Source organism: Cherax quadricarinatus, chromosome 98, assembly GCF_038502225.1.
Source record: "Cherax quadricarinatus isolate ZL_2023a chromosome 98, ASM3850222v1, whole genome shotgun sequence".
NCBI lineage: Eukaryota > Metazoa > Arthropoda > Malacostraca > Decapoda > Parastacidae > Cherax > Cherax quadricarinatus.
Genome location: NC_091389.1, coordinates 10403115 through 10426334, shown reverse-complemented (window position 1 = coordinate 10426334; position 23220 = coordinate 10403115). Strand labels below are relative to the sequence as shown.

Here is a 23220-nt window from a genome sequence, read left to right as displayed (position 1 = left end):
AACCTACACGCCTCGAACCAGGAAATTTTAAATTTTCTCACTATCCTAGGCCTAAATATTCAGTACCACACATCCATCAACTCCACATGTCATGCCTAAATCCGTATAGATCACGACAGAACCAACACCAGTCAGAGAAAACTAAAAAAAAACATTAAAAATGCAATTCTTGTCACATCTCAAAAAGGGACATCTGGGTCATCCTGATGGGTAATTTACACACGTTAATATATTGTAAGATGCAACACAACCACGGGGGGGGGGGAGTTGAATGATAGCTCTAGGCCTTTCGTGTTGCAATCAACACATCATCAGGAGCTTGCAATGTTGCAGAGACCAGGAGGATGTGCAAGTATAAACTGTGACAGTGAACACGATGCAAGCTCCTGATGATGCGTTGATTGCAACACGAAAGGCCTAGAGCTATCATTCAACTACACAAGCCTAGTCATTTTAACCACCCAAAAAATGTCAAATTCCTCCACAATCCTAGGCCTATTTAATTCCACACAGTCACGGCCTACAAACACAGTTCCTAAACGCACATAATACCCCCAAAAATTCCCAAATATATCTTAAAACCGCAACAAATTCCGAGAATTTATTAGTTGGTGACCATAAGTCTGGCCTATAATAAGCCTACTCATTTACATCTTAAAAATTTTCAATTTCTGAATCTCCCACAGCCTAAATATTTAACCCCGCCAACAATCCCCTCTTATTAATGGTTCCAAAGGCCATTTATCTCGTAATTTAAACCCATTTCTAGCTAAACAGTCCCTCTCAAAAAGTCCCTCTCAAAAAGTCCCTCTCAAAAAGTCCCTCTCAAAAAGACCCTCTCAAAAAGTCCCTCTCAAAAAGTCCCTCTCAAAAAGTCCCTCTCAAAAAGTCCCTCTCAAAAAGTCCCTCTCAAAAATTCCCTCTCAAAAAGACCCTCTCAAAAAGTCCCTCTCAAAAAGTCCCTCTCAAAAAGTCCCTCTCAAAAAGTCCCTCTCAAAAAGTCCCTCTCAAAAAGACCCTCTCAAAAAGTCCCTCTCAAAAAGTCCCTCTCAAAAAGACCCTCTCAAAAAGTCCCTCTCAAAAAGTCCCTCTCAAAAAGTCCCTCTCAAAAAGTCCCTCTCAAAAAGTCCCTCTCAAAAAGACCCTCTCAAAAAGTCCCTCTCAAAAAGACCCTCTCAAAAAGTCCCTCTCAAAAAGACCCTCTCAAAAAGTCCCTCTCAAAAAGTCCCTCTCAAAAAGTCCCTCTCAAAAAGACCCTCTCAAAAAGACCCTCTCAAAAAGTCCCTCTCAAAAAGACCCTCTCAAAAAGTCCCTCTCAAAAAGTCCCTCTCAAAAAGTCCCTCTCAAAAAGACCCTCTCAAAAAGTCCCTCTCAAAAAGTCCCTCTCAAAAAGACCCTCTCAAAAAGTCCCTCTCAAAAAGTCCCTCTCTCCCTCTCAAAAAGTCCCTCTCAAAAAGTCCCTCTCAAAAAGACCCTCTCAAAAAGTCCCTCTCAAAAAGTCCCTCTCAAAAAGACCCTCTCAAAAAGTCCCTCTCAAAAAGTCCCTCTCAAAAAGTCCCTCTCAAAAAGTCCCTCTCAAAAAGACCCTCTCAAAAAGTCCCTCTCAAAAAGTCCCTCTCAAAAAGTCCCTCTCAAAAAGACCCTCTCAAAAAGTCCCTCTCAAAAAGACCCTCTCAAAAAGTCCCTCTCAAAAAGTCCCTCTCAAAAAGTCCCTCTCAAAAAGACCCTCTCAAAAAGTCCCTCTCAAAAAGTCCCTCTCAAAAAGACCCTCTCAAAAAGTCCCTCTCAAAAAGTCCCTCTCAAAAAGTCCCTCTCAAAAAGTCACTCTCAAAAAGACCCTCTCAAAAAGTCACTCTCAAAAAGACCCTCTCAAAAAGTCCCTCTCAAAAAGTCCCTCTCAAAAAGTCCCTCTCAAAAAGTCCCTCTCAAAAAGTCCCTCTCAAAAAGTCCCTCTCAAAAAGTCCCTCTCAAAAAGTCACTCTCAAAAAGACCCTCTCAAAAAGTCCCTCTCAAAAAGTCACTCTCAAAAAGACCCTCTCAAAAAGTCCCTCTCAAAAAGTCCCTCTCAAAAAGTCCCTCTCAAAAAGTCCCTCTCAAAAAGACCCTCTCAAAAAGACCCCTCAATAAAGACCCCCTTTATGATGTATATATAATAATAATAATACTAATAATAATAATAATAATAATAATAATAATAATAATAATAATAATAATAATAACAATAATTATAATAATAATAATAATTATAACAATAATAATAATAATTATAATAATAATAATAATAATTATAATAATAATAATAATAATTATAATAATAATAATAATAATAATAATAATAATAATAATTATAACAATAATAATAATAATTATAATAATAATAATAATAATTATAACAATAATAATAATAATTATAACAATAATAATAATAATTATAATAATAATAATAATAACAATAATAATAATAATAATAATAATAATAATAATAATAATAATAATAATAATAATAATAATTATAATAATAATAATATTAATAATAATAATAATAATAATAAAAATAATAATAATAATAATAATAATAATAATAATTGATGATAATAAAATATTTAATAATTATAAATTTATTTAACAATACAGAGACAAAAACTTAAAATTAACGATGACAAGAAAATGTCGGTCCAGAATTGTACCAAAAAACTAAATGGCCCAGAAATGGACCAATAACCTTGAAAATGGCCCAGGGATGGACCACAAACCTAGAAAATGGCAAAATATATTAAAAATGGCCCAGGAATGTACCAATAACCTTAAAAATGGCCCAGGGATGGACCACAAACCTAGAAAATGGCGCAAGATATTTAAAAATGGCCCAGGAATGGACCAATAACCTTGAAAATGGCCCAGGGATGGACCACAAACCTAGAAAATGGCGCAAGATATTTAAAAATGGCCCAGGAATAGACCAATAACCTTAAAAAATGGCCCAGGGATGGACCACAAACCTAGAAAATGGCCCAGGAATGGACCAAAATATTTAAAAATGGCCCAGGAATGGACCAATAACCTTAAAAATGGCCCAGGGATGAATTACAAACCTAGAAAAATGGCCCAAGAATGGACCAAAATATTTAAAAATGGCCTAGGAATGGACCAATAACCTTAAAAATAGCCCAGGGATAAATCACAAACCTAGAAAATGGCCCAAGAGCGGACCAAAATCTTTAGAAATGGCCCAGGAATGGACCAATATCCTTAAAAATTACCCAGGGATGGACCACAAACCTAGAAAATGGCCCAGGGATGGACCATAAACCCAGAAAATTACCAAGAGATTGACTACAAGCCTAGAAAATGGCCAAGGGATGGACCACAAACCTATAAAGTGGCCCAGGAATGGACCACAAGCCTAGAAAATGGCCCAGGAATGGATCATAAACCTAGAAAATGGCCCAGGAATGGTCCACAAACCTAGAAAATGGCCAAGGAATGGACCACAAACCTAGAAAATTACCCAAGAATGGAAAACAAACATCGAAAATGGCCAAGAGATGGACCACAACCCTAGAAAATGGCCAAGGGATGGACCACAAACCTAGAAAATGGCCCAGAGATAGACCACAAACCAAGACAATGGCCAAAGGACGGACCACAAATCTAGAAAATGGCCAAATGATGGACTGCAAGCCTAGAAAATGGCCAAGGGATGGACCACAAAACTAGAAAATGGCCCAGAGATAGACCACAAACCAAGAAAATGGCCAAAGGACGGACCACAAATCTAGAAAATGGCCAAGGGATGAACCACAAACCTAGAAAATGGCCAAGGGATGGACCACAAATCTAGAAAATGGCCAAGGGATGGACCACAAACTTATAAAAAGGCCCAGATATGGACCGCAAACCTAGAAAATGGCCAAAGGATGGACCACAACCCTAGAAAATGGCCAAGGGATGGACCACAAACCTAGAAAGTGGCCAAGAGATGGACCACAAACCTAGAAAATCGCCAAGGGATGGACCACAAACCTAGAAACTGGCCCAGAGATGGACCACAACCCTAGGAAATGGCCAAAGGATGGACCACAAAATCTAGAAAATGGCCAAAGAGTGGACCACAAACATAGAAAATGGCCAAGGGATGGACCACAAACCTTGAAAATGGCCCAGAGATGAACCACAAACCTAGAAAATGGCCAAAGAATGGACCACAAACCTAGAAAATGGCCAAAGCATGGACCACAAACCTAGAAAATGGCCAAGGGATGGACCACAAACCTAGAAAATGGCCAAGGAATGGACAACAAACCTAGAAAATGACGCAAGAATGGACCACAAACCTCGAAAATGGCCAAGAGATGGACCACAAACCTAGAAAATGGCCAAGGGATGGACCACAAACCTAGAAAATGGCCAAAGGATGGACCACAAACCTAGAAAATGGCCAAGGGATGGACCACAAACCTAGAAAATGGCCAAGGGATGGACCACAAACCTAGAAAATGGCCAAGGGATGGACCACAAACCTAGAAAATGGCCAAGGGATGGACCACAAACCTAGAAAATGGCCAAGAGATGGAGCACAAATCTAGAAAATGGCAAAGGGATGGACCACAAACCTAGAAAATGGCCAAGGGATGGACCACAAACCTAGAAAATGGCCAAGGGATGGACCACAAACCTAGAAAATGGCCAAGGGATAGACCACAAACCTAGAAAATGGCCAAGAGATGGACCACAAACCTAGAAAATGGCCAAGGGATGGACCACAAACCTAGAAAATGGCCAAGGGATGGACCACAAACCTAGAAAATGGCCAAGAGATGGACCACAAACCTAGAAAATGGCCAAGAGATGGACCACAAACCTAGAAAATGGCCAAGGGATGGACCACAAACCTAGAAAATGGCCAAGAGATGAACCACAAACCTAGAAAATGGCCAAGGGATGGACCACAAACCTAGAAAATGGGCAAGAGATGGACCACAAACCTAGAAAATGGCCAAGGGATGGACCACAAACCTAGAAAATGGCCGAGGGATGGACCACAAACCTAGAAAATGGCCAAGAGATGGACCACAAACCTAGAAAATAGCCAGGGGATTTACCACAAACCTAGAAAATGGCCAAGGGATGGACCACAAACCTAGAAAATGGCCAAGGGATGGACCACAAACCTAGAAAATGGCCAAGGGATGGACCACAAACCTAGAAAATGGCCAAGAGATGGACCACAAACCTAGAAAATGGCCAAGAGATGGACCACAAACCTAGAAAATGGCCACGAGATGAACCACAAACCTAGAAAATGGCCAAGGAATGGACCACAAACCTAGAAAATGGCCAAGGGATGGACCACAAACCTAGAAAATGGCCAAGGGATGGACCACAAACCTAGAAAATGGCCAAGAGATGGACCACAAACCTAGAAAATGGCCAAGGGATGGACCACAAACCTAGAAAGTGGCCAAGAGATGGACCACAAACCTAGAAAATGGCCAAGAGATGGACCACAAACCTAGAAAATGACCAAGAGATGGACCACAAACCTAGAAAATGGCCAAGAGATGGACCACAAACCTAGAAAATGGCCAAGAGATGGACCACAAACCTAGAAAATGGCCAAGAGATGGACCACAAACCTAGAAAATGGCCAAGAGATGGACCACAAACCTAGAAAATGACCAAGAGATGGACCACAATCCTAGAAAATGGCCAAGAGATGGACCACAAACCTAGCAAATGACCAAGAGATGGACCACAAACCTAGAAAATGGCCAAGGGATGGACCACAAACCTAGAAAATGGCCAAGGGATGGACCACAAACCTAGAAAATGGCCAACCTGGATTAAAACTAATCTTACCAAATTTTAGCTAATCTAACCTAATTAGTTAATTTTCTTAAGGAGAATTAGAACACATTGTGGGTGGATTTGTGTGTGATAAATCTAAGCCAGGGTATTGTGGCTTGTTGCTAGTACTAGTATCTGATAAATCTAAGCCAGGGTATTGTGGCTTGTTGCTAGTACTAGTATCTGATAAATCTAAGCCAGGGTATTGTGGCTTGTTGCTAGTACTAGTATCTGATAAATCTAAGCCAGGGTATTGTGGCTTGTTGCTAGTACTAGTATCTGATAAATCTAAGCCAGGATATTGTGGCTTGTTGCTAGTACTAGTATCTGATAAATCTAAGCCAGGGTATTGTGGCTTGTTGCTAGTACTAGTATCTGATAAATCTAAGCCAGGGTATTGTGGCTTGTTGCTAGTCCTACTAGTATCTGGTAGATCTGGCTTGTTGCTAGTGCTAGTACAGTGGAACTCTGGTTTTTGCACACTATGAATATCATATAATTCAGATTTACAACACTTTATTGGGCAAAATTTTGGTTTGAATTTCATACCTCCATCCGGAAATTGTGCGTATCAGACGCGTCCACCCACCCGGGCACTCTCATGAGTACTGTCTCGGTAAGACTCTGTCACTGCAGATGAATGGTTCAAAGAACCGACACGTTGTTAAATTAGACACATGTGCAACTCTTGGGTATCTTTATGGAGGAAACGTTTTGCCACACAGTGGCTTCATCAGACCATACAAAGGATAAACTTGAAAGGGAGGGACTGATTACCTCATTCTCCTCCTGTTCTTCAAGTTTATCCTTTGTATGGACTGATGAAGCCACTGTGTGGCGAAACGTTTCCTCAATAAATTTAATTTAACAAGATTCTGTCACTGGTTGAGTGAGTATTCATCTGAAACATTTCACACTTTTTGTGCTTGTTTATTAATTGCGACTGTGAAATTAGCCACCATAGGCCCAAAGAAAGTTCCTAGTGCCAGCCCTTTGGTAAAGGTGAGAAACATGACAGAATTCAAGAGATTGTAGAGAAATGCAAAAGTGGCGTACGTTTAGACGAGCTTGCCAGGATGTATGGGAAGTCGAAATCAACAACCTGTTCCATCCTGGCAAAGAAAGTAGATATCAAGGAAGCTAAAGTTGCGAAAGGGGTAAATATGCTAACGAAACAGAGATCACAAACAAGAGTCAACAAAGGTATGTAATTTTCATTTATCATTAAAATTATTCATTTATATTTATTTCTCATTGTTTTCTGTATGTAAAACTAGAGTTAGTCCTTAAAAAATGCCTTTTTTGTTAATATTTTTGGGTGTCTGGAACTGATTAATTGTATTTACATTATTTCTTATGGGAAATATTATTACAGTTTTCATACGTTTCGGATTTAGACCGACCTTTTGGAACGGATTAAGTACGAAATCCGGAGTTCCACTATATCTGACAGATCTAAGCCTGGAAATTATGGCTTGTTGCTAGTACTAGTATCTGATATATCTAAGCCAGGGTATTGTGGCTTGAATTCCTACTTAGTTCAGGTTAGTATTCTCTATAAATTCAAGCCAGTGGTATACCATTGGTAGTCAAAATGCAGCTGTGTCCACAGACTATGCTATGCATATTATGACGACATTTCGCCCTCTGAAAGGGTTTGGGATAGAGCAAAACATGGCACGTCTTGCCCTGAAGACTGAACTTCATAAAGAATGTTGATGGCTACATTTCACTTTCTGAAAGGGCTTTCGATGGTAACATTTTGGCTCTGAAAGGACCTGCTAGCCTGGCTAGCAATCAAGAATGTGAAGGTAACAGTAGCTAGGAGTCTAGCAAAGGTAGATCACACCAGCTAGGAGTCTAGCAAAGTAGATCACACTAGCTAGGAGTCTAGCAAAGGTACCTCACACTAGCTAGGAGTCTAGCAAAGTAGATCACACTAGCTAGGAGTCTAGCAAAGTAGATCACACTAGCTAGAAGTCTAGCAAAGGTACCTCACACTAGCTAGGAGTCTAGCAAAGTAGATCACACTAGCTAGGAGTCTAGCAAAGGTACCTCACACTAGCTAGGAGTCTAGCAAAGTAGATCACAATAGCTGGGAGTCTAGCAAAGTAGATCACACTAGCTAGGAGTCTAGCAAAGTAGATCACACTAGCTAGGAGTCTAGCAAAGTAGATCACACTAGCTAGGAGTCTAGCAAAGGTACCTCACACTAGCTAGGAGTCTAGCAAAGGTAGATCACACTAGCTAGGAGTCTAGCAAAAGTAGATCACACTAGCTAGGAGTCTAACAAATGTAGATCACACTAGCTAGGAGTCTAGCAAAGTAGATCACACTAGCTAGGAGTCTAGCAAAGTAGATCACACTAGCTAGGAGTCTAGCAAAGTAGATCACACTAGCTAGGAGTCTAGCAAAGGTACCTCACACTAGCTGGGAGTCTAGCAAAGTTGATCACACTAGCTAGGAGTCTAGCAAAGGTACCTCATACTAGCTGGGAGTCTAGCAAAGTAGATCACACTAGCTAGGAGTCTAGCAAAGTAGATCACACTAGCTAGGAGTCTAGCAAAGGTACCTCACACTAGCTAGGTGTCTAGCAAAGGTAGATCACACTAGCTAGGAGTCTAGCAAAGTAGATCACACTAGCTAGGAGTCTAGTAAAGGTACCTCACACTAGCTGGGAGTCTAGCAAAGTAGATCACACTAGCTAGGAGTCTAGCAAAGTAGATCACACTAGCTAGGAGTCTAGCAAAGGTACCTCACACTAGCTAGGAGTCTAGCAAAAGTAGATCACACTAGCTAGGAGTCTAACAAAGGTAGATCACACTAGCTAGGAGTCTAACAAAGGTAGATCACACTAGCTAGGAGTCTAGCAAAGTAGATCACACTAGCTAGGAGTCTAGTAAAGGTACCTCACACTAGCTGGGAGTCTAGCAAAGTAGATCACACTAGCTAGGAGTCTAACAAAGGTAGATCACACTAGCTAGGAGTCTAACAAAGGTAGATCACACTAGCTAGGAGTCTAACAAAGGTAGATCACACTAGCTAGGAGTCTAGCAAAAGTAGATCACACTAGCTAGGAGTCTAACAAAGGTAGATCACACTAGCTAGGAGTCTAGCAAAGGTAGATCACACTAGCTAGGAGTCTAGCAAAGGTAGATCACACTAGCTAGGAGTCTAGCAAAGGTAGATCACACTAGCTAGGAGTCTAGCAAAGTAGATCACACTAGCTAGGAGTCTAACAAAAGTAGACCACACTAGCTAGGAGTCTAGCAAAGTAGATCACACTAGCTAGGAGTCTAGCAAAGGTAGATCACACTAGCTAGGAGTCTAGCAAAGGTAGATCACACTAGCTAGTCACTGGAACAATCTCCTGGACTGTCAGAAGGGTCAGGAGTCCTGTGAAGATCACACTAACTAGTCACTGGAACAATCTCCTGGACTGTCAGAAGGGTCAGGAGTCCTGTGAAGATCACACTAACTAGTCACTGGAACAATCTCCTGGACCATCAGAAGGGTCAGGAGTCCTGTGAAGATCACACTAACTAGTCACTGGAACAATCTCCTGGACCGTCAGAAGGGTCAGGAGTCCTGTGAAGATCACACTAACTAGTCACTGGAACAATCTCCTGGACCATCAGAAGGGTCAGGAGTCCTGTGAAGATCACACTAACTAGTCACTGGAACAATCTCCTGGACCGTCAGAAGGGTCAGGAGTCCTGTGAAGATCACACTAACTAGTCACTGGAACAATCTCCTGGACCATCAGAAGGGTCAGGAGTCCTGTGAAGATCACACTAACTAGTCACTGGAACAATCTCCTGGACCGTCAGACGGGTCTGGAGTCCCAAAATTGGGTGGCCGGATCTTCATCTGGAGCCAGCATAGACTGGCCCATTTGTACTCTCTTGGACTCCAGTAGACCCATCCAACAGAGTCGAAGTCGTCAGAGTTCGTAAGGATTCCCGTAGGATTTGCGTTGTGGCAGACATTATACCACCAGCCGCCTTTGTACTCGTGGGCACAACTACCTGCAACAGGGATAAGATATGTTAGGATTTTTGACGTTAGAGAAGGACAACTAGGAAGGATGCCCTGGGGTAGGGAGGGTTAGCCACTCAGGGTAAGAAGGGTTAGCTAGCCAGGATAACACAAGGTAGGGAGTATTAGCCAGCCAGGATAACCCAAGAAAGTTAGTGGGTCATCAAGGACTCTTATTTTCATTGGATAGGCCTTAGACATTGATATGAAATGTCACCATGGTTGTCTAACACATTCTAACACAAAGTGGCAGCTGTCACAGCTGCATTTTGCTGATGACTCGGTGCTTTTGGGAGATTCTGAAGAGAAAAACAACGGTTGGTGGAGGAATCTCTGAGGGAACGTAAAGAAAAACACTAGGAAATGAACAATAACTATCATCCATGGCATCATTCTAGGCTTTAGAAGCAAGAGAGCAGGCTAATCTCACTCTTAATGACAGATTACCTTTGTGCTTGTCATTATCCTTATCTATGGTTGAAAACTGCATCCCACTGTGCCACAGGAGTCCATCTCCCAGAGTACTATTTGACGAGTACATCACTGCTAGTAACTTGTAGCTGTTGAAAAGAAGATGGATGTTAGTAGTGGCTAGTTTATTGTGTACCTTGTATTCATCCTATGGATAGTAGTGGCTAATTTACTGTGTACCTTGTATCCATCCTGTGGATAGTAGTGGCTAGTTTACTGTGTACCTTGTATCCATCCTGTGGATAGTAGTGGCTAGTTTAGTGTGCCTCATATCCATCCTGTGGATGGTAGTGCAAGAGCATATGGATACACAATAGGCCTAGGAACTAACCCTTAAAAGGGTCAACAGGAGTTCATCTGGATATGTATCTACAGTTAACTTATCCGTTGCAAGCCAATTTAGTCAATATTTGCTTAATATATCTGGTATCTTGTCATTAACAAGATATCTCGACATATAATATAGGTTATTATACTGTCTCTGTGTTTCTCAATATGTGGACCCTCATTGGCACATTATTTGAGCCTTACGCCTGTATTTTTCCTCTTATTTATGGTGAATTAAATTAAGAAGTGCCCCATTAACTGCCTGAATTAAAAAATCGTACGAACATTAGGCGTGTATTTTTCCTTTTATTTATGATGACCTTTGGACTATGAACTATTCTGTTAACTGTCTGAATTAAAGGGTTTTCTGAACCCTTTTGTGTTAAGTTCTTTTCTCTTCATTAGCACCCCTGCCCATTACTGCCCCAGCCATACCCCATTCCTATCCATGCCCTTCCATGCCCTAGACTTACTTATGTGCCTCATCTTCCACTCTGAAGCGACCCCAGACGCCCCAACGCTTACTTCCGTTGAAGTCCTCAGCATCAACCCTTAGTACCTGGTCACCCTTGGCGGTCAGCTGGTGAACAAACTCATTACCTGTTCCAAAATAAAAATTAGAAAGCCAAAAGATAAGATAAGATAAGATTTCGTTCGGATTTTTAATCCCCGGAGGGTTAGCCACCCAGGATAACCCAAGAAAGTCAGTGCGTCATCGAGGACTGTCTAACTTATTTCCATTGGGGTCCTTAATCTTGTCCCCCAGGATGCGACCCACACCAGTCGACTAACACCCAGGTACCTATTTGCTGCTAGGTGAACAGGACAACAGGTGTAAGGAAACGTGTCGAAATGTTTCCACCCGCCGGGAATCGAACCCGGGCCCTCCGTGTGTGAAGCGGGAGCTTTAGCCACCAGGGCACCGGGCCACCAAAATTTATCAAGTCAAAATCAAAATTTTAAAATGAAAATAAAATTTTGGAAAGCCAAAAGCGAAATTTAGAAAATAATTTCACATTTAGATATCAAAATCAAAATGTCAAACTTAATCAAAGTTAAGAATTGGTTGGTTAGCTAAGTTTAAAGTCTATCTACTAGACAAGGGTCGGTAATAAAAGTACTAACAGCTATTACACTGTACTCCTATGTACTGTAGGTTAGTACAATGTACTCTAGTGTACTACTAGTTACTGCAACATACTCTAATGTACTCCAGTGTACTACCAGCTACTCCAGTGTACTCCAGTGTACTACCAGCTACTCCAGTGTACTCCAGTGTACTACCAGCTACTCCAGTGTACTCCAGTGTACTACCAGCTACTCCAGTGTACTCCAGTGTACTACCAGCTACTCCAGTGTACTCCAATGTACTACCAGCTACTCCAGTGTACTCCAGTGTACTACCAGCTACTCCAGTGTACTCCAGTGTACTACCAGCTACTCCAGTGTACTCCAGTGTACTACCAGCTACTCCAGTGTACTCCAGTGTACTACCAGCTACTCCAGTGTACTCCAGTGTACTACCAGCTACTCCAGTGTACTACCAGCTACTCCAGTGTACTCCAGTGTACTACCAGCTACTCCAGTGTACTCCAGTGTACTACCAGCTACTCCAGTGTACTCCAGTGTACTACCAGCTACTCCAGTGTACTCCAGTGTACTACCAGCTACTCCAGTGTACTCCAGTGTACTACCAGCTACTCCAGTGTACTACCAGCTACTCCAGTGTACTCCAGTGTACTACCAGCTACTCCAGTGTACTCCAGTGTACTACCAGCTACTCCAGTGTACTACCAGCTACTCCAGTGTACTCCAGTGTACTACCAGCTACTCCAGTGTACTCCAGTGTACTACCAGCTACTCCAGTGTACTCCAGTGTACTACCAGCTACTCCAGTGTACTCCAGTGTACTACCAGCTACTCCAGTGTACTCCAGTGTACTACCAGCTACTCCAGTGTACTCCAGTGTACTACCAGCTACTCCAGTGTACTCCAGTGTACTACCAGCTACTCCAGTGTACTACCAGCTACTCCAGTGTACTCCAGTGTACTACCAGCTACTCCAGTGTACTCCAGTGTACTACCAGCTACTCCAGTGTACTCCAGTGTACTACCAGCTACTCCAGTGTACTCCAGTGTACTACCAGCTACTCCAGTGTACTCCAGTGTACTACCAGCTACTCCAGTGTACTCCAGTGTACTACCAGCTACTCCAGTGTACTCCAGTGTACTACCAGCTACTCCAGTGTACTCCAGTGTACTACCAGCTACTCCAGTGTACTCCAGTGTACTACCAGCTACTCCAGTGTACTCTAGTGTACTACCAGCTACTCCAGTGTACTCCAGTGTACTACCAGCTACTCCAGTGTACTCCAGTGTACTACCAGCTACTCCAGTGTACTCCAGTGTACTACCAGCTACTCCAGTGTACTCCAGTGTACTACCAGCTACTCCAGTGTACTACCAGCTACTCCAGTGTACTCCAGTGTACTACCAGCTACTCCAGTGTACTCCAGTGTACTACCAGCTACTCCAGTGTACTCCAGTGTACTACCAGCTACTCCAGTGTACTCCAGTGTACTACCAGCTACTCCAGTGTACTACCAGCTACTCCAGTGTACTCCAGTGTACTACCAGCTACTCCAGTGTACTCCAGTGTACTACCAGCTACTCCAGTGTACTCCAGTGTACTACCAGCTACTCCAGTGTACTCCAGTGTACTACCAGCTACTCCAGTGTACTCCAGTGTACTACCAGCTACTCCAGTGTACTACCAGCTACTCCAGTGTACTCCAGTGTACTACCAGCTACTCCAGTGTACTCCAGTGTACTACCAGCTACTCCAGTGTACTACCAGCTACTCCAGTGTACTCCAGTGTACTACCAGCTACTCCAGTGTACTCCAGTGTACTACCAGCTACTCCAGTGTACTCCAGTGTACTACCAGCTACTCCAGTGTACTCCAGTGTACTACCAGCTACTCCAGTGTACTCCAGTGTACTACCAGCTACTCCAGTGTACTCCAGTGTACTACCAGCTACTTCAGTGTACTCCAGTGTACTACCAGCTACTCCAGTGTACTCCAGTGTACTACCAGCTACTTCAGTGTACTCCAGTGTACTACCAGCTACTCCAGTGTACTCCAGTGTACTACCAGCTACTCCAGTGTACTCTAGTGTACTACCAGCTACTCCAGTGTACTCCAGTGTACTACCAGCTACTCCAGTGTACTCTAGTGTACTACCAGCTACTCCAGTGTACTCCAGTGTACTACCAGCTACTCCAGTGTACTCCAGTGTACTACCAGCTACTCCAGTGTACTCCAGTGTACTACCAGCTACTCCAGTGTACTCCAGTGTACTACCAGCTACTCCAGTGTACTACCAGCTACTCCAGTGTACTCCAGTGTACTACCAGCTACTCCAGTGTACTCCAGTGTACTACCAGCTACTCCAGTGTACTCCAGTGTACTACCAGCTACTCCAGTGTACTACCAGTGTACTCCAGTGTACTCCAGTGTACTACCAGCTACTCCAGTGTACTACCAGTGTACTACCAGCTACTCCAGTGTACTACCAGCTACTCCAGTGTACTCCAGTGTACTACCAGCTACTCCAGTGTACTCCAGTGTACTACCAGCTACTCCAGTGTACTCCAGTGTACTACCAGCTACTTCTACCAGTGTACTCCAGTGTACTACCAGCTACTCCAGTGTACTCCAGTGTACTACCAGCTACTCCAGTGTACTCCAGTGTACTACCAGCTACTCCAGTGTACTCCAGTGTACTACCAGCTACTCCAGTGTACTCCAGTGTACTACCAGCTACTTCAGTGTACTCCAGTGTGTACTACCAGCTACTCCAGTGTACTCCAGTGTACTACCAGCTACTCCAGTGTACTCCAGTGTACTACCAGCTACTCCAGTGTACTCCAGTGTACTACCAGCTACTTCAGTGTACTCCAGTGTACTACCAGCTACTCCAGTGTACTCCAGTGTACTACCAGCTACTCCAGTGTACTCCAGTGTACTACCAGCTACTCCAGTGTACTCCAGTGTACTACCAGCTACTCCAGTGTACTCCAGTGTACTACCAGCTACTTCAGTGTACTCCAGTGTACTACCAGCTACTCCAGTGTACTCCAGTGTACTACCAGCTACTCCAGTGTACTCCAGTGTACTACCAGCTACTCCAGTGTACTCCAGTGTACTACCAGCTACTCCAGTGTACTCCAGTGTACTCACCCAGCCAGTACTCAGCTCCAACATCACCAAAGCCCATCTTGTACTCCTTCCAGGTCCTGGTGAAGTTTATCTGTTTGTCCTGTTGCTGTCTGTTGAGGAAAACAGTCCAGCCTCCCCCGTCTGTTGTGAGGTCACACCACACTCTCACAGCCCTACACCTGTGGGTGTAACAGGGTGTCAGATGGTGTATTGTGGGTGTAAGGTGTATTGTGGGTGTAACAGGGTGTCAGAGGGTGTATTGTGGGTGTAAGGTGTATTGTGGGTGTAACAGGGTGTCAGAGGGTGTATTGTGGGTGTAAGGTGTATTGTGGGTGTAACAGGGCGTCAGATGGTGTATTGTGGGTGTAAGGTGTATTGTGGGTGTAACAGGGTGTCAGAGGGTGTATTGTGGGTGTAAGACAGTTTGTATTGTGGGTGTAACAAGGTGTGTGAGGGTGTATTATGGGTGAAATATAGTGTATATACACCGAGAGGTATACATCTCGGTGTATATACACTGAGAGGTGCATATCTCAGTGTATATACACTGAGAGGTGTACATATCAGTGTATATACACTGAGAGGTGTATATCTCAGTGTATATACACTGAGAGGTGTACATCTCAGTGTATATACACTGAGAGGTGTATATCTCAGTGTATATACACAGTGTATATACACTGAGAGGTGTATATCTCAGTGTATATACACTGAGAGGTGTATATCTTAGTGTATATACACAGTGTATATACACTGAGAGGTGTACATCTCAGTGTATATACACTGAGACGTGTACATCTCAGTGTATATACACTGAGAGGTGTACATCTCAGTGTATATACACTGAGAGGTGTATATCTCAGTGTATATACACAGTGTATATACACTGAGAGGTATACATCTAGCTGTGTATATACACTGAGAGGTATACATCTAGCTGTGTATATACACTGAGAGGTATACATCTCAGTGTATATACACTGAGAGGTGTATGTCTCAATGTATATACTGAGAGGTGTATATCTCAGTGTATATACACTGAGAGGTGTATATCTCAGTGTATATACACTGAGAGGTGTACATCTCAGAGTATATACACTGAGAGGTGTATATCTCAGAGTATATACACTGAGAGGTGTACATCTCAGTGTATATACACTGAGAGGTGTATATCTCAGTGTATATACACTGAGAGGTGTACATCTCAGAGTATATACACTGAGAGGTGTATATCTCAGTATATATACACTGAGAGGTGTATATCTCAGTATATATACACTGAGAGGTGTACATCTCAGAGTATATACACTGAGAGGTGTATATCTCAGAGTATATACACTGAGAGGTGTACATCTCAGTGTATATACACTGAGAGGTGTATATCTCAGTGTATATACACTGAAAGGTGTATATCTAAGTATATATACACTGAGAGGTGTACATCTCAGAGTATATACACTGAGAGGTGTATATCTCAGTGTATATACACTGAGAGGTGTATATCTCAGTGTATATACACTGAAAGGTGTATATCTAAGTATATATACACTGAGAGGTGTATATCTCAGAGTATATACACTGAGAGGTGTACATCTCAGAGTATATACACTGAGAGGTGTATATCTCAGTATATATACACTGAGAGGTGTATATCTCAGTATATATACACTGAGAGGTGTACATCTCAGAGTATATACACTGAGAGGTGTATATCTCAGAGTATATACACTGAGAGGTGTACATCTCAGTGTATATACACTGAGAGGTGTATATCTCAGTGTATATACACTGAAAGGTGTATATCTAAGTATATATACACTGAGAGGTGTACATCTCAGAGTATATACACTGAGAGGTGTATATCTCAGTGTATATACACTGAGAGGTGTATATCTCAGTGTATATACACTGAAAGGTGTATATCTAAGTATATATACACTGAGAGGTGTATATCTCAGAGTATATACACTGAGAGGTGTACATCTCAGAGTATATACACTGAGAGGTGTATATCTCAGTATATATACACTGAGAGGTGTATATATACTTACTCAGAGGGATATATTTCATATATACCACTCTCTGTAGCTCCCTCGTTCTGGTGTCCAGCACAGTCCTTCACTCTGTGTGAAAAAGATAAAGAAAAATGTAAAAAGATACCAAAAATATACTAAGAGATACCAAAAAGATAATAAATATACCAAAAAGATACTAAAAGATAATAAAATATATCAAAAAGATACTAAAAGATAATAAAATATATAAAAAAGATATTAAAATATAATAAAATATACCAAAAAGATACTAAAAGATAATAAAATATACCAAAAAGATACTAAAATATAATAAAATATACCAAAAATATACTAAAAGATAATAAAATATACCAAAAAGATACTAAAAGATAATAAAATATACCAAAAAGATACTAAAAGATAATAAAATATACCAAAAAGATACTAAAAGATAATAAAATATACCAAAAAGATACTAAAAGATAAAATGTACCAAAAAGATACTAAAAGATAATAAAATATACAAAAAAGATACTAAAAGATAAAATGTACCAAAAAGATACTAAAAGATAATAAAATATACAAAAAAGATACTAAAAGATAAAATGTACCAAAAAGATACTAAAAGATAATAAAATATACAAAAAAGATACTAAAAGATAATAAAATATACCAAAAATATACTAAAAGATAATAAATTATACCAAAAAGATACTAAAAGATAATAAAATATACCAAAAAGATACTAAAAGATAATAAAATATACCAAAAAGATACTAAAAGATATTAAAATATACCAAAAAGATACTAAAAGATAATAAAATATACCAAAAAGATACTAAAAGATAATAAAATATACCAAAAAGATACTAAAAGATAATAAAATATACCAAAATGATACTAAAAGATAATAAAATATACCACAAAGATACTAAAATATAATAAAATGTACCAAAAAGACACTAAAAAGATAAAAGATAATTAAATATTCGTAAAAGATACTGAAATATTCTAAAAATACAAGAGGGTTATTAAAAGATCATTAAAGATACTAAAAGATACTAAAAAGATAAGAAAAGATAATAAAATTATACTATAAGATATAAAAATATAAGAAAAGATAAGAAAAAAATAGTTAAAAATGCCTAAGACAAAAAAGATAACAAGAGATACTAAAAGATACCAAAAAAGATAATATAAAATATCAAAAGATAAGAAAAGATAACAATAGGATACTATAATATCCCAAAAGGTTAGAAAAGATACTAAAAGATACTAAAAGATACTAAAAGCTAAGCAAACATAGCAAAAATATACCAGCTAGCACCAGTACCCAGCAAGCACCAGTACCCACCTAGCACCAGTACCCACCTAGCACCAGTACCCACCTAGCACCAGTACCCACCTAGCACCAGTACCCACTTACCACCAGTACCCACTTAGCACCAGTACCCAGCTAGCACCAGTACCCAGCTAGCACCAGTACCCACTTACCACCAGTACCCAGCTAGCACCAGTACCCAGCTAGCACCAGTACCCACCTAGCACCAGTACCCACTTAGCACCAGTACCCACTTAGCACCAGTACCCAGCTAGCACCAGTACTCAGCTAGCACCAGTACCCACCTAGCACCAGTACCCACCTAGCACCAGTACCCACCTAGCACCAGTACCACCTAACACCAGTACCCAGCTAGCACCAGTACCCACCTAGCACCAGTACCACCTAACACCAGTACCCAGCTAGCACCAGTACCCACCTAGCACCAGTACCCACCTAGCACAAGTACCACGTAACACCAGTACCCAGCAAGCACTAGTACCCAGCTAGCACCAGTACCCACTTAGCACCAGTACCTACCTTGCACCAGTACCACCTAACACCAGTACCCACCTAGCACCAGTACCCCGCTAGCACCAGTACCCACCTAGCACCAGTACCCACTTACCACCAGTACCCACTTAGCACCAGTACCCACCTAGCACCAGTACCACCTAACACCAGTACCCACCTAGCACCAGTACCCAGCTAGCACCAGTACCCAGCTAGCACCAGTACCCACCTAGCACCAGTACCCACCTAGCACCAGTACCACCTAACACCAGTACCCAGCTAGCACCAGTACCCACCTAGCACCAGTACCCACTTAGCACCAGTACCCACTTAGCACCAGTACTCAGCTAGCACCAGTACCCAGCTAGCACCAGTACCCGCTTAGCACCAGTACCCACTTAGCACCAGTACCCAGCTAGCACCAGTACCCAGCTAGCACCAGTACCCACTTAGCACCAGTACCCAGCTAGCACCAGTACCCACCTAGCACCAGTACCCACTTAGCACCAGTACCCAGCTAGCACCAGCACCCAGCTAGCACCAGTACCCAGCTAGCACCAGTACCCAGCTAGCACCAGTACCCAGCTAGCACCAGTACCCACCTAGCACCAGTGCCCACCTAACACCAGTACCCACCTACCACCAGTACCCAGCTACCACCAGTACCCAGCTAACACCAGTACCCACCTAACACCAGTACCCAGCTACCACCAGTACCCACTTCACACCAGTACCCAGCTACCACCAGTACCCACTTCACACCAGTACCCAGCTACCACCAGTACCCACTTCACACAAGTACCCAGCTAGCACCAATACCCACTTCACACCAGTACCCAGCTACCACCAGTACCCACTTCACACCAGTACCCAGCTACCACCAGTACCCACTTCACACCAGTACCCAGCTAGCACCAGTACCCACTTCACACCAGTACCCAGCTACCACCAGTACCCACTTCACACCAGTACCCAGCTACCACCAGTACCCACTTCACACCAGTACCCAGCTAGCACCAGTACCCACTTCACACCAGTACCCAGCTAGCACCAGTACCCACTTCACACCAGTACCCAGCTACCACCAGTACCCACCTAACACCAGTACCCAGCTTCCACCAGTACCCACTTCACACCAGTACCCAGCTACCACCAGTACCCACTTCACACCAGTACCCAGCTACCACCAGTACCCACCTCACACCAGTACCCAGCTAGCACCAGTACCCACTTCACCCCAGTACCCAGCTAGCACCAGTACCCACTTCACACCAGTACCCAGCTAGCACCAGTACCCACTTCACACCAGTACCCAGCTACCACCAGTACCCACTTCACACCAGTACCCAGCTACCACCAGTACCCACTTCACACCAGTACCCAGCTACCACCAGTACCCTCTTCACACCATTACCCAGCTACCACCAGTACCCACCTAACACCAGTACCCAGCTACCACCAGTACCCACCTAACACCAGTACCCAGCTACCACCAGTACCCACCTAACACCAGTACCACCTAACACCAGTGCCCAGTACCCACCTAACACCAGTACCCACCTATCACCAGTACCCAGCTAGCACCAGTACCCACTTCACACCAGTACCACCTAACACCAGTACCCACCTAGCACCAGTACCCACCTAACACCAGTGCCCAAATAGCACCAGTACCCACCTAGCACCAGTACCCATTTCACACCAGTGCCCAGTACCCACCTAACACCAGTACCCACCTAACACCAGTACCCAGCTAGCACCAGTACCAACCTAACACCAGTACCACCTTACACCAGTACTCAGCTAGCACCAGTACCCACCTAACACCAGTGCCCACCTAACACCAGTACCCACCTACCACCAGTACCCAGCTACCACCAGTACCCAGCTAGCACCAGTACCCACCTAACACCAGTACCCAGCTACCACCAGTACCCACTTCACACCAGTACCCAGCTACCACCAGTACCCACTTCACACCAGTACCCAGCTACCACCAGTACCCACTTCACACCAGTACCCAGCTACCACCAGTACCCACTTCACACCAGTACCCAGCTACCACCAGTACCCACTTCACACCAGTACCCAGCTAGCACCAGTACCCACTTCACACCAGTACCCAGCTAGCACCAGTACCCACTTCACACCAGTACCCAGCTAGCACCAGTACCCACTTCACACCAGTACCCAGCTACCACCAGTACCCACTTCACACCAGTACCCAGCTACCACCAGTACCCACTTCACACCAGTACCCAGCTACCACCAGTACCCATTTCACACCAGTACCCAGCTAGCACCAGTGCCCACTTCACACCAGTACCCAGCTACCACCAGTACCCACTTCACACCAGTACCCAGCTACCACGAGTACCCACCTAACACCAGTACCCAGCTACCACCAGTGCCCACCTAACACCAGTACCCAGCTACCACCAGTACCCACTTCACACCAGTACCCAGCTACCACCAGTACCCACTTCACACCAATACCCAGCTACCACCAGTACCCACTTCACACCAGTGCCCAGCTACCACCAGTACCCACTTCACACCAGTACCCAGCTACCACCAGTACCCACTTCACACCAGTACCCAGCTACCACCAGTACCCACTTCACACCAGTACCCAGCTACCACCAGTACCCACTTCACACCAGTACCCAGCTACCACTAGTACCCACTTCACACCAGTACCCAGCTACCACCAGTACCCACTTCACACCAGTACCCAGCTACCACTAGTACCCACTTCACACCAGTACCCAGCTACCACCAGTACCCAAATAACACCAGTACCCAGCAGTTCAGTAGTGGGTGTAGTGGGTGGTGTAGCAGTAACATTCCCACACACACAGTACCCACCTAGCACCAGTACCCAGCAGTTCAGTAGTGGGTGTAGTGGGTGGTGTAGCAGTAACATTCCCACACACACAGTACCCACCTAGCACCAGTACCCAGCAGTTCAGTAGTGGGTGTAGTGGGTGGTGTAGTGGGTGGTGTAGCAGTAACATTCCCACACACACAGTACCCACCTAGCACCAGTACCCAGCAGTTCAGTAGTGGGTGTAGTGGGTGGTGTAGCAGTAACATTCCCACACACACAGTACCCACCTAGCACCAGTACCCAGCAGTTCAGTAGTGGGTGTAGTGGGTGGTGTAGCAGTAACATTCCCACACACACAGTACCCACCTAGCACCAGTACCCAGCAGTTCAGTAGTGGGTGTAGTGGGTGGTGTAGCAGTAACATTCCCACACACACAGTCTTGCCCTACAAAGTTCCTCTCTTCCAGTTCCTCCTCCGTCAGGTCGTCCCTACAGGGGCACGCCTGTACCCCCTCCTTTCCGGGGGGTTTAGCCCCTACTGGGGGCTCGGTGGCAGTCCCAGTCCCCTCGGGAGGGGGCACGAGGTCACCCCTGCCCTTCTGCAACAGCTGCAACTGCCGTTTATACTGTTGGAGTTGCAGACGCAGCTCCTGTTTATCCTCCTGAAGGGCCTCGAGTTGGGCGGTGCAGCGCCCCTGCTGTGTCAGCAGTTCCTCGTTCCTCTGCTGCAGGAGGGCATGGTGGCGCAGTGCCAGGGACAGCAGGGGGTTGTGACCCTCTTCCCCTGCCCTCGCTAACACTGTTAACAATGTTAACCGTTAATATGATCATGGTATATACTATTAATAATAGTTAATATTAACAATCTCATCTACAAGTAACACTAGTAACACACAAGTAACACTAGTAACACACAAGTAACACTAGTAACACACAAGTAACACAAGTAACACTAGTAACACACAAGTAACACAAGTAACACTAGTAACACACAAGTAACACAAGTAACACTAGTAACACACAAGTAACACAAGTAACACTAGTAACACACAAGTAACACTAGTAACACACAAGTAACACTAGTAACACACAAGTAACACAAGTAACACTAGTAACACACAAGTAACACTAGTAACACACAAGTAACACTAGTAACACACAAGTAACACTAGTAACACACAAGTAACACTAGTAACACACAAGTAACACTAGTAACACACAAGTAACACTAGTAACACACAAGTAACACTAGTAACACACAAGTAACACTAGTAACACACAAGTAACACTAGTAACACAAGTAACACTAGTAACACACAAGTAACACTAGTAACACACAAGTAACACTAGTAACACACAAGTAACACTAGTAACACACAAGTAACACACAAGTAACACTAGTAACACACAAGTAACACTAGTAACACACAAGTAACACTAGTAACACACAAGTAACACTAGTAACACACAAGTAACACTAGTAACACACAAGTAACACTAGTAACACAAGTAACACTAGTAACACACAAGTAACACTAGTAACACACAAGTAACACTAGTAACACACAAGTAACACTAGTAACACACAAGTAACACTAGTAACACACAAGTAACACACAAGTAACACTAGTAACAC

The 23220-nt window shown here is 43.3% G+C and overlaps 1 protein-coding gene across 2 annotated transcripts in view; it reads right to left on the bottom strand.

The window, feature by feature from the left end:
• Positions 1-2602: 2602 nt before the first annotated feature.
• The window catches only part of LOC128702565 (ryncolin-1), a 29141-nt gene continuing 8523 nt past the window's right edge, over positions 2603-23220 (bottom strand). For both annotated transcript variants that reach the window (XM_053796853.2, XM_053796854.2), the window contains exons 4-9: positions 21951-22383; positions 16957-17028; positions 14927-15084; positions 11157-11283; positions 10333-10445; positions 2603-9875 (exon numbers count right to left, since the gene is read on the bottom strand). In XM_053796853.2, the coding sequence (XP_053652828.2) occupies positions 9646-9875; positions 10333-10445; positions 11157-11283; positions 14927-15084; positions 16957-17028; positions 21951-22383 (1133 nt within the window). In that variant the 3' untranslated portion in view covers positions 2603-9645. The remainder of the gene's footprint in view (positions 9876-10332; positions 10446-11156; positions 11284-14926; positions 15085-16956; positions 17029-21950; positions 22384-23220) is intronic.